We start from the raw sequence: 13,067 nt of genomic DNA, 5'->3' as shown, positions 1-13,067 counted from the left end.
TTCCCCACCTTCTGCCATATCATTCTACAATTAGTGAGAGTTGACTAAATCCAGTTGTCTAATATTGTACCATCATTTGCTGTATTAGCTTACAAGGCTTAATGAGGTGGAATGTTGATGACATGTCATATTTACTGACATTTCCACTGTATCACAAGATCATGTTCTCACCTGCGCAAAGCTGGCTTTGCTAGTTGGCGTAGAAAAGGCAGTGAAAGAATTAAGTTGCTATAGTGCTGTGATTTGCAATAATCTTACTTTGACTTGATTTGGGTGTTTTTTTAAATCATTTTTGCTACTGTCAGTTACTGTTTCCATCCTTCTTTGTGTGGTGGGACTATCATATACCTCCCCCCACAATTTCTTCAGACAAGGCACAGTGGGTTTGCAGTGGGAATTCCATCACTGGAGTGACATGAAACCCACCTGCCAATTACCCCACACCACCACATATAGACAAAATTAAACATGCCTGTACTTGCCAGAGGAGCAGTGCTTGCAGAGGCTTTGCTCTACAAAGGAATTTATCACTGAGTGATGTCATATACTGTGACTTGATCTATTGTTACCTGCAGTTGAGGCATCCCATTGCCAAGGACTAAATGTTGCAACAGTTTATTTATTTATAACAGTAACTTGTACATCCACAGAATCTTTACTAATCTTTAAACTTTAGCTGATCAAGATCTAAGAAAACTACTTGGCTCAGAGTCTTTTCACAAACCCACAATACTATTTGTGTACCTATTGGGCATTGGTACAATCTGTCTGTGTACCTTATCCCACTTTTTACCTGAATTAAAAGAAACAGAAAGCACTGGGAAAACTCGGCAGGTCTGGCAGCATCTGTGGAGAGAGAAACAGAGTTAACATTTCGAGTCCAATATGACTTCTTTGGAACTGAAGAAGAGTCATATTGGCTTTAAAATGCTAACTCTGTTTCTCTCTATAGATGTTGGCAGACCTGCTGAGTTTTTCCAGCACTTTCTGTTTATATCTCACTTATTTAACCTCTTGTTAAAAGGAATATATTGCAAAAGATCTGTTTATTAAAGATTTCTTAGTAGATTTCTAGACAAAGGAGCCATTCCTATAGCTCCATAGTTCAACTTTGGTTACTGATTTTCTACATTTGCAGGAATTTCTTCCATGGATTTCTACCATAGTCATTTCTGTGATCATTGTTACCTTGATCCTGTTATAGTTTTTTGACAGAATTGATAAATACCACATTAACTGCTTTTGCACAGTCTATTTTACAAATTGAGCAGTGGATGAGGAAAAACCTTTATAATCAACTGTTGTTTGCTTTAAGTTTTTAATTTTCTATCTATGCCCTTTAGTTCTACATTCATAGTCCAAATTAAATAGCCTGTTTACATAAATATAATTTACCCTTCTCAACATTTTAATGATTTGTAACACACATCTCCATTCATTTTCCTTTTGCTACTGAAAATAAATTGTATTCAGATTTTCCTATCAGAGTATATAGCCTTGAATATTGGAATACTTTGTCCTGTACTCTCCCTGTGCCCTGTATTTTTGCCACCCTCATTAGCACAATTAGTCTGCTGTTAAACAGACAACACTGCAAAGCTTGTCATATCCTACCTCTAATTATAATTGCTATGAGAATTAAAATTAATTGCTGGGAATAAAAGTATCTCTTCTAATATTTCTGTTGCATGATTGTAATGAAATTTCATATCTGTAAAATAATTATCTCCATCTTACTACCTTCCTGTGTTCTTTGGTTAGCTTTCCAGCCTGACAATTCATTAACTTTCGCCCTCAAGCAAGTCTGTCCCTGGAGAGCTTGTGACTTGGAGTGTTAATCTCCTACACCATGCATAGAGGGCACATCTAGTATCTCACAAATGTGAAATGTCCAGGAGAAGAGTGGTAAACTTAGAAATGTTCCTCAACTGCAACAGCAACTTCATCTGTAACATTACAGAGAATCAGACTAATCAGTACAGAAAACAATCTTGTTCTAGCAATAAACAATTAGGTCAGCTATGTTCACTGGTTCAGTGAGCTTTATTTAAATCAGTAAAATTTAATTTCCTGTTAGAACTCCAGCAAGTACCTCCAGACTCTGTTCTCTCTCAAGCTGTGTCAGTGCCCCCAAGTATCTCTGGCAAATCCCACCTTCAAACCTTTTCCTTTGTTGCTGGAAATACAGTGCTATAGCTCCAGCACTTCAGCCAGAGATGCAATTAGAATCCTCTTGAACTGCAGGGTAAAATATGGAGATCTCGGGGGTCCAATGCAGCACGTATATTTGGAGGATTGCTGCTTGTTTTAAAAAAGCTTTGGCGAGGAAACCAACAGCCCCATCAGCTTTACATGCTGACTTTTTAGAGGTTTACGTGCTTTCACTCCAAAAATATGATCATTTTTGTCAGAAACACATTGTCACGGTGTATCATCAAATTATCTTACTGTTCAGAAATTAATTGTTCTATTTTCCCAAGATGCCACTGCCATGTTTATTTGTAGCTCTTCATTGTTACCACTGGTTGTTTTAGCAATTAGCCCAATTTAGATAATCGGCATAATTCTTTGCATTTCACTGATCACTATATGAGGCTTGTTGTATCACTCACTAACAATGAGACTGGAGATGATAGTGGAGAGGTATGCCTCTGTGTTTCTCTCTGTACAGTGCACATGTATTGCAGTGCAATAATGAGGTCACAAGTTCATAAACATCTTTTTCACTCCCCACAATGACATTTTCCAACAGAAAATCAGAAACATAAGACTGGCTGAGATTTTACTTTGAAAATAATGGCGAGGCCAACAGCACTTAGCTGATTTCTGCAACTTCCTGGCGACAGCGCATGAATACTTAAACATGAAAATCCAGAAGTTGCTATCCAAGAAATGCTGCTTCTCTGAAAGTTGCACAAAAACAGTATCTCTTGGTCTAGCTTCCAGTTCAATTGTGTTCAACAGCATGAATTTCCTGTACTGACATTATAGATGTGGTTAAAATCCCGATACAACATTGGAGCTCAGCCATTCCAGCCTAAGATCCTGTGATAAGTCTTAATTACCGCCAGACAACCTTTCTAACACTGAATATTAACTTTTTCCAAGTACAAAATCTCATCCCTTCATCTTCTTAGAGATTGTTTTTTTTACTTTTTCGGTCTCTTTTATTTTGTTATCTTATTCAATCTTTCCTTTTTTTTTTGCACTTTCTGTACTTGATTTGACATTGAATTCACTATTCTAATTTAAATTTCCTGGTTCAGCTTTGTGTTGCTCATTAATTATTTTTTTCAATCTGATTTGTTAAGGAGGTACACAGTTGCTTGCTATGTGTTCACACAGGCCCCAGATGCCCAGTGTATGATGCCATGCCATTTGGATGTTCACAGTAACTTGCCATGGAAAACCCATAGAGAATCTGGGCGCAAGTGCAAGTTGAATGAATGGCTGTTGTTGTTCATTTGTTGCACACAGCAAAATCCAGTGAAAGTAAAATGCTGCAAATGCTGGAAATTTGAAATAAAAACAGAAAAAGCTGGAAATACTCAGCAGGTCAGGAAATAGATGCTATTTTTACAGCAAAATCCAGCCCACTATTTCATCTAACAACAACCGTATAATGCTTCTGGAAATTTAGAAGTTATTTGGACTCACCACTATGCTCACCCTGTGAGTTTTCACATTCTTTCTCAGCTCTCAAATTTCTAAGCGCAACCTGAGGACTGGGGATCTGAGATGTGGACAACTGCCCCCTGTTCCGATGAATCTCTTGTAACGGGATGACACTTGTCTTGGGCCAACTGGGATGGACCTCATCTAGGTTTAGGATCTCTGCAGCCTTTTTTTGCTGTCTTGCTTCCAGCTGTGAAGATAGCTGAAGAAATTGATCAGAGATCTCTGTGTATCTGTTGTCCCAGTGGGAAGCAGAATCACCAGAGCCATCTCTTGATCTCCCACTTGATATGGGATGAGGTGACCAGTGGGCCTCTGGCCAGCACACGTACCTCTGGAATCGCTCATACTTCTTGTATACTGCTAGTCGAAGCTTACATGTGAGAGATGCTGGCTTGCATCCAAGCGTCTGTCTTCTTTGTGAAGCAAACAGAGGTTCCTGCAGCTAGTACTTGATTGATGGTCCTCTGCATCATTGAGAAGTCATCTCATACCATGAAGGCATATATTAGACCCTGCTGCTAGCTGTAGAATCCTTGTAGAGGTTTTGCAAGGCCTTCATGTATGTTTGATACTGTGCAAGCACCCTTATTTTCATGTTGGCACCCTGATATCATTCTCCAAAAGCTGTACAGGCAAAGGCTGTCATTTACTTGGCCTCTACTCAGGAATATTCTTCACTTCCCCTATCTCTTCCTTTGGTGTCCTTGTGTGTTGTGCAACATCAAGTTTCCACTCCACATCTGAACTATCCATTGCCCTCCAAATGACTCTATCTGCACTGTTTAAAGTGATGGTGAATGGTAACACGGGTGAATTTCTGCTGGTTGTCCATTCTATTAAGGGCCTTGGTATTGGCTCATTCGCTTCATCTGCTGTTTCTTCCTTATTTTAAAATCCTGTGGAGAGAAGAATAATTTTGTGCTCGGTGCCGTTTCCTCAATGTTCCATTTTAAAGAATGAAAATGCTCAATTAATTTGAGCCCAGCAGTAAGTTGGTGTGTAAGAGCCTCTTGTGGTTTTCCTGCTGGTATAACTTGTCTTCTGACTGTAAAAGAGTGATTTTCAACAGGTTTAAATAGTCAATTTTTCAGACAGTGCAATTATAAACTAGTCTTACCAATGCTATTTATCGCTACTATATTGCATGGTCTGATGCTGACCACATGGTGTACGAATTGATCCTAGTTCTATCCAGTTCTAGTTACCTTAGCTGGACACCTACAGGTGGCTTCTGTCTCAAGGTTATTGCAGAGATAAAAATCATTCCCCATTCCCACTTCTGATCACTATCCAATGAGGTTTAATGATAATATTAGTCTCAGTTGTGGCATTCACATGATTTTGCAGCTGCTGATATTCATTCCCAAGGTTTATGTGTATCAAAAGGTTGTTTGAGCAATATGCCAAGGATTGCCATTAATGCAAACATACACTAGCCTAAGCCATTAGGAGAGAGAAATTTGAAATGTTGGTAACTAAAATTTATTTTGCCAAGTCTGCCTTTACAGTGAGCTCGTGATAAGTTTTATATGTCTTTAGTCATGCATGCTGTGTGTACAATTCATTTTTATGTTAATCAAGACACATCTTTATTCCCCGCTAAGTTTTTTGTGTATTAAAATTGCTGTTTTTTTCTGTTGTTTTTATTTTTTGTTTATATTGTTTTGTTTGTTCCAGTTGTTCTTCCCAATGACACAGAGTCACCTGTCAGTGACATTGGTTTGTCTGCTGGTGAGTTATATTAAATGCTGAGTGAGGCCACTTAAGCACTAACTAGAATAACTGCATACTAACAGCTGCTTATTCTTTAAGCTTTGCACATTATGCATTAAACGTTATGACTATGTCAGTCACTGAAAATTCGCAACACACCATCAAAGTGATATCGGGGCATCCATTTGACTTTGAAACTTTGACTTAAGCTGCCAAGTTTAACACAAAAACAGGCATTCCCAAAACACATATACCATACAAGCAATGCCTGTTGCATTATAAACCTGATGTATTTTTAGTGGCCAAGTGGTTTAAATCTGGAGACATTATTACAGCTGAAGAGTACAATTAAGAAATTCACTTGTAAAATATTTAACATCCAAATCAATTAGTTAAATAGAATAAAGATGGCTGGGTAGGCGATATGTGGCAGCTGTGGTATGTGGGAGCTGGTGGAAACTGGTGCGATCCGCGGTGACCACATCTGCAGCAAGTGTTGGCTGCTCAAGGAACTTCTGCTCAGAGTTGCTGAGCTTGAGTCCGAGCTGCAGACACTGCGACACATCAGAGAGGGGGAGAGTTACCTGGACACTGTGTGTCGGGAGACAGTCATACCTCTTAGATTAATTTGGACCATGGCCAGGGACAAGAGGGTGTGACTGCAAGTGAGGAAGGTATGGAGATCCAGGACTTAGCTTTGGAGGAACCTCAGCCAGCACCCTTATTCAATAGGTACGAGGTTCTGGATCCTGATATGGACGAGGGCACAGACTGCAGGGAGGATGAGCGAACTGACCACAGCACCATGGTACAGAGCGTCATTCAAGTTGGGGGAGAAAAGAGAAATGTAGTAGTAATAGAGGATAGCGTAGTTAGGGGAATAGATACTGTTCTCTGCAGCAGAGACAGAGAGTCCCAAAGACTGTGTTGCCTAGCTGGTGCCAAGGTTAAGGACATCTATTCTGGGCTGGAGAGGAACTTGGAGTGGGAGGAGAAGGGTCCAGTTGTCGTGGTCCTCATAGGTACCAATTACATTGGTAGGACTAGGAAAGAGGTTCTGCTGAGAGACTATGAGCAGCTCGGAGCTAAATTATAAAGCAGAATCACAAAGGTAATAATCTCTAGATTACTATCTGAGCCACGTGCAAGTTGGTGTAGGGTAAATAAGTTCAGAGAGGTAAATGCCTGGCTCAAAGATTGGTGTGGGAGAAATGGATCCTGATTCATGCGGCACTGGCACCAGTACTGGGGAAGGAGAGAGCTGTTCCGCTGGGACGGGCTTCATTTGAAACATGCTGGGACCAGTATCCTGGCGAATCGTACGTATATGTAGATAGGACTTTAAACTAATTAGTAGGTGGGGGGGGGGTTCAATTGAAGGGAAGTTTAAAAAATCAAAAAGAAATGAGAGAGCAGAGGTGCAGAGTAGTGAAGAGGCAAACGATAATCAAAGTGTGACAGGAAGAGGCAGAAAATATAGTGCAGCAGAAAATAGAACCAGAATGAGTAATTATGCTTAAGGCTCTTTATCTGAATGCACGCAGCATTTGTAACAAGATAGATGAGTTGACAGTACAAATAGAAATAAATGGATATGACTTGATAGTTGTTACAGAGACGTGATTGCAGGGTGACCAAGACTGAGAACTCAATATCCAAGGGTACTCGACATTCCAGTAAAATAGGCAAAAAGGAAAAGGAGGTGGATAGCTTTGTTAATAAAGGAAGGTATCAGTGCAGTGATGAGTAGTGATATAGGTGCAATAGATCATGATGTGGAATCAGTTTGGGTGGAAATAAGGAATAGAAAGGAGAAGAAGTCATGGGGGGAGCCGTCAATAGGCCCCCAAAGAGTTGCCTCACTGTAGGACAAAATATAAATCAGGAAATAATGGAGGTGTGTAAGGAGGGCACTACAATTGTCATGGGTGATTTTAATCCGCGTTTTGAATGGACAAATCAGATTGGCAGGGGTAACATGGAAGACAAATTTGTAGAGTACATCGGGGATTGTTTCTTAGAGCAATATATTGCAGAACCTACTTGGGAACAGGCTATTTTAGATCTAGTAATGTGTAATGAAGGAGGATTAATAAGAGATATCATAGTTAAGGATCCTCTAGGGGGTAGTGATCAAAACGTGGTAGTATTTCAAATTCAGTTTGAGGGCGAGCAACTCGGGTCTCCAACCAGCTTCCTTAGCTTAAATAAGGGCAATTACAGAGGTATGAAGAAAGAGTTGCCAAAGCGGGCTGGGAAAATAAAGTAAGGGGAAGGTCAGTGGATGAGCAGTGGCAGACATTTAAGCAGATATTTCATAATGCTCAACAAAAATTTATCCCAGTCAAGAAGAAGGATTCGATGAGAAGGATGAACCACCCATGGTTAACAAAGGTGGTCAAGGAGAGTATCCAATCAAAAACTAAGGCGTACAAAGCCTTAGAAAACTAGTAGTAGGCCAGAGGATTCGGATTTTTTTTAGGAACCAGCAGCGGATGACTAAAAAGCTAATAAAGAGGGAGAAAATTGATTATGAAAGTAAATTGGCAAGAAATATAAAAACAAACAGCAAGAGCTTCTACGGGTATATGATAAGAAAGAGAGTGGCTAAAGTGAGTGTGGAACCCTTGGAAGATGTAACTGGAGAATTGATAATGGGGAACAGGGAAATGGCAGATAATTTAAACCAATACTTTGCATCAGTCTTCACGGTGGAGGACACTATAAACTTCCTAAAGATATCAGATAAGCAAGGAGCTAATGGGAGGAAAATCTTGTAACAGCCTCTATCACGAGGGACAAAGCATTTGAGAAACTAATGGGACTAAAGGCCTGATGGTCTGCATCCAAGGGTTTTAAAGGAAGTGGCCGCAGAGATAGTGGAGGCATTGGTCGAAATATTCCAGAACTCACTGAATTCCGGGAGGGCCCCAGTGGATTGGAAAAGCACTAATGTGACGCCCCTGTTCAAGAAGAGCGGGAGACACAAAACAGGAAACTACAGGCCAGTCAACCTAACATCTGTCATTGGGAAAATGCTAGAGTCCATTATTAAGGAAGAAATAGCAGGACATTTAGAAAAGCTTAATGCAATCAGAGTCAGCATGGTTTTGTGAAAGGGAAATTATTTTTGACAAATTTGCTAGAGTTCTTTGAGGATATAACAAGCAGAGCTGATAAAGGGGAACTGGTAGATGCAGTATATTTGGATTTCCAGAAGGCGTTCGATAAAGTGCCACTTAAAAAAATATTGCACAAGATAGGAGCTCACGGTATTGGGGGTAATGTATTAGCATGGATTGAGGATTGGTTAACACACAGAAGACAGAGTGTCGAGATTAATGGGTCTTTTTCAGGCTGGAAAGACGTTGGAGTGGGGTGCCACAAGGATCAGTCCTAGGGCTTCAATTATTTACTAGCTATATTAATGACTTAGAGAAGGGGGAAGAGTGTAATGTATCCAAATTTGCTGATGATACAAAAATAGGTGGGAGGGTATGTTGTGATGAGGACACAAGGAATCTGCAAGGGGATATAAATAGGTTGAGTGAGTGGGCAAAATCTTGACAGATGGAGTTTAATATAGGAAAGTGTGAGGTCATGCACTTTGATAAGAAGAATCAAAAGGCAGACTATGATTTAAATGGTGAGAGACTCCAAAAAAGCACAAAGGGATCTGGGTGTTCTTGTGCATGAAACACAAAAAGTTAGCATGCAGGTGCAGCAAGCAATGGAGAAGGCAAATGGAATTTTGGCCTGTATTGCTAGGGGGTTGGAGTTTAAAAATAGGGAACTCTTGTTACAGCTGTACAGGGAGTTGGTGGGGCTGCACCTGGAGTACTGTGTATAGTTTTGGTTCCCATATTTAAGAAAGGATATATTGTCATTGGAGGCAGTTCAAAAGAGTTAAATGGAAGAATTAGTTCAAAACTAGGCTGATTCCTAGGATGAATTGGTTGACTTATCAAGAACGGTTAAACAAGTTAGGCCTTTATTCATTAGAGTTTAGAAGAATGAGGGGTGAACTTATTGAAATGTACAAGATTCTGAGGGGGCTTGACAGGGTAGATGTTGAGAAGATGTTTCCACTAGCGCGGGAATCTCAAACTAAGGGACATAGTTACAGAATAAGGGGACACTCATTTAAAACTGAGATGCGAAGAAATTTCTTTTCACAGAGGATAGTGAATATCTGGAATTCTCTACCCCAGGGAGTTGTGGAAGCTAGATCACTGAAGGCGTTTAAAGATGAAGTAGATAGATTTTTAAAATTTCGGGGAGTTGAGGGCTATGAGGAGCTGGCACAAAAGATGAGTTGAGGCCTTTGGCAGATCAGCCATAATCCTATTGAATGGTGCGGCAGGCTTGAGGGGCCGAGTGGCCTACTCCTGCTCCTATTTCTTATGTTCTTATTAAAAATACACTGTTTGTGATGGTGCCACTCTAGGATATTTTTGATGCCGCCATTCTGTGTATGTCCAACTTTTCTGTTTTTATGCTCCCACTTTATAATATGATTCAATGGTTATGAATGGCCCTCTTTTCATCCTTGGCCTTATTGGCATTATCAATATGTCCAGAAAGTGTGCTAACGGAACCTAGGTTTTTGGTAAAAACTTGCTCTTTGGTACAGTACACCAACTCTGTGCTGCAGTGGAGTGAAAACTGGAGTCTCAGCTACATTCACAAGACATTGCTAAATATCCCACCATTGTGCCTCTCTGTTTCCTGCATTCTCCATCCTTTAATTTCTAACACAAATAACTAGTTTTCAATGCACGTGGCTTATACTGGGAAAATAATAGGAAAGCAAATGGAAGGTGTGTTTTCATTAGCTTTTTTGAAAAACATCACAAAGATACTTGCAATCTGTTTGTCGACTTTGTTCAACTGCGAGTCCAAACTAACCTAGGAGAATATTCCTTTTTATAATGTAGTCCCAATTATTCAGTACTTGATGTATAATTGTTATAATGGAGAATTTAGTTGAGAATAATAATAATTGAGAATGACCAGAATAATAACTTGTCTGTCTAACCACTCAGACTGCTTTAAGCAGATATATTAATAACACTCATTGTCATTGACATGGAGGACATCATCCAGATAAAATACACCACTTTTGTATCATCACCAAATTTGGTGATTGTTATGGGCAGAATTTTATGGCTGATGTGCAGAGCCCGCATGTCAGTGCTTAAAATGTCGCGCGCTGACGTTGGGCGAGCGTCCCGACGTCAGCGTGTGGCATCGCGATATTTAGGTAGGCGGGCACACTATGCAGCGCGACACACGCCTGCGATTAATTAAAGGCCTTGTTAATTGCCCTTAACTCGGCAATTGACGCCGATTTTGAGGAGCCTGTGTGATCTTCACCTCAGCGCACGGGCCCAACCGTCAGGTGGGTAACTGATTTTTTGACAAATCTCATCCACAGACGGGATATGTGGGCTCAGAGGGGTTGTTCATGTTTTATCTGAAGTATTTATTGCAGAAAGTTTTTTAAACTTGCCTGTGTGATTGTTACCAGTTCAGATTGATTTCCAACAGCTTTCTCTGTACTTTGAAGCTTCAGCTCAGCAGTCTGCAGACAGTAATCTTTATCGGGCCTGCAGCTTTCCGGAGGCCTCCATTTAGCCTGGGTATGGGTTCTGACATCTCCACTGGAGGCAGCTCCCCTGAGGAGGAAGGGAGGGATAGAATAAGAAGGTAGCCAGGAGTGAACAATCAACCTCCAGGGGAGCCATCTTTGGGAGGCCAGGAGCAAGCACAAGGGGTGCAGGGCCAAGAGGTTATCCAAGGTGGAAGGGGCAGCAGAAGACGCCACTATCCTGCTGCCAGGGTATACAGGCGGCGAAGCAGCTACCTCAACATGACTGACATACAATGTCGAAGGAGGCTCCGACTGTCGAGGGAGACGGTCAAATATATTTGTCAGATGACTGACCCTGAGATCTCCCCTAACTGTGTGGGTGGACACCCCATGCCAGCGGCTCGGAAGGTCACAGTTGCCCTCCACTTCTATGCATCTGGCTCATTCCAGGGCTCAGTGGGTGATCTTTGGGGTGTCTCCCAATCAGCTGTCCACACTTGTGTCAAGCAGGTTACAGATGCTCTGTTCAGCTGTGCATTGACCTTCATCCACTACCGTTGGGACCAGGCAAGTCAGGCACAGCGAACCAGAGGCTTCGCAGCCATTGCTGGCTTACCCCGTGTCCAGGGTGCAATAGACTGCACACATGTGGCCATCAAAGCGCCAGCAGGTGAGCCCGGTGCCTTCGTCAACAGGAAGGGCTTCCACACCATGAACGTGCAGATAGTGTGTGATCACAGGATGCAGATTCTGCAAGTTTGTGTAAGGTGCCCAGGCAGCACCCACAACACCTACATCCTCAGACACTCCCAGGTGCCGGGGCTCTTCAGTGATCTGGCTCGGCTGGATGGTTGGCTGCTGGGTGACAAGGGCTATCCCCTCAAGAGAAGACTCATGACGCCTCTCCGCCATCCAAGAACAGAAGCTGAGGAGCGGTACAATAGGAGCCACGGCACCACAAGGGCTGTGGTGGAGAGAGCCATCGGTCTTCTCAAGATGCGCTTCAGTTGCCTGGACTGCTCAGGGGGCGCACTCCAGTACCCCCCAGATCGCGTCTCTGTGATAGTGGTAGCATGCTGCGCTCTGCACAATCTTGCGCTGGAAAGGGGGGATGCAGTTGATGATGAAGACCTTGATGCACTGGATGAGGCTACACATGATGAATCCAGCAGTGGCTCAGAGGATGAGGAAGCATAGGGCAATGATGAGGGGCAGCACGCCGACCCGCTACTACACCAAGGAGGCAGGGACACCTGGAACACTTTAATCCAACGAACCTTCAGCTACTCCACACACATGGATCAGTGGGACCAGCATTGCCTGGCGCTTCCACACGTGGCACTTAGGTGCTACATCTTCCACCTCATCAGCTGCAACTAAGGGCTTAGTACAGAAACATCAATGTCCACTGAAACGCTCATGATATGTCTGTGAAACATACAAATGCAGCACAAAGGAAACACCCTCAGCCATGGTCAGAAATGTGGACTTTATTCGGTCCAAAATAAACAACAAAATCACTCTGATGCACGTATTGAAACATTCCCTAATCCAGGGCCAATACAAAATCACCAGTGACATGCCCGTTGAGTGCCTAATGTGCCTTATGCTTACGTTTGTGGGTGCTACGTCCAGGTGCCGCCCCATCGCTCGGAGTGGCTTGTGAGACAGCCTGCTGACTTTGCTGTCCTGTTGGCCTCGATGACCTTGGCAGCCGTCCTCTGACCCGTGGAGCCTGTGCTGGCCCTGCCTGGGAGGGAGTGGCCAGTTCCAGAACTGGCACCTCCCCAGTAGTCACAGCCTCAACGGATGCAACGGTCACTGGCAGAAGGGCAGAGGAGCGCTGCCCTCATCCGGAGCGCCCTGAGAGGAGCTCGCAGCGATGACAGGCAGCTGCTGAGTTGACGTGAGGTCACATTGGACCTCCCTGCTCACCGCAGATCGATGGGCACCGAGCTGCAATGCTTGGTGCCCAGAACATATCCTACATTGCGAATGACCACCTGTGGCCATTAGCGCTGTGAGGGCTTGCAGGTCAGTGCGTAACCCAATCAGAAGATTCTCAATCTGCTGGAAGCCCCTC

At 42.6% G+C, this 13,067-nt stretch overlaps 1 protein-coding gene across 9 annotated transcripts in view; it reads left to right on the top strand.

Annotated features, from left to right (window-relative positions):
* chl1b (cell adhesion molecule L1-like b) overlaps positions 1-13,067 on the top strand; it is a 954,137-nt gene that overhangs the window by 477,345 nt on the left and 463,725 nt on the right. For 8 of the 9 annotated variants that reach the window (XM_078543741.1, XM_078543744.1, XM_078543743.1 and 5 more), the window contains one exon: positions 5,356-5,409. The exons of the other annotated variant lie outside the window; for it this stretch is intronic. In XM_078543741.1, the coding sequence (XP_078399867.1) occupies positions 5,356-5,409 (54 nt within the window). The remainder of the gene's footprint in view (positions 1-5,355; positions 5,410-13,067) is intronic. 9 annotated transcript variants of the gene reach the window in all.

This window comes from Cetorhinus maximus, chromosome 6 (assembly GCF_964194155.1).
Source record: "Cetorhinus maximus chromosome 6, sCetMax3.hap1.1, whole genome shotgun sequence".
Taxonomy (NCBI): Eukaryota; Metazoa; Chordata; class Chondrichthyes; order Lamniformes; family Cetorhinidae; genus Cetorhinus; species Cetorhinus maximus.
This window is presented reverse-complemented; position numbering and strand designations above follow the sequence as displayed.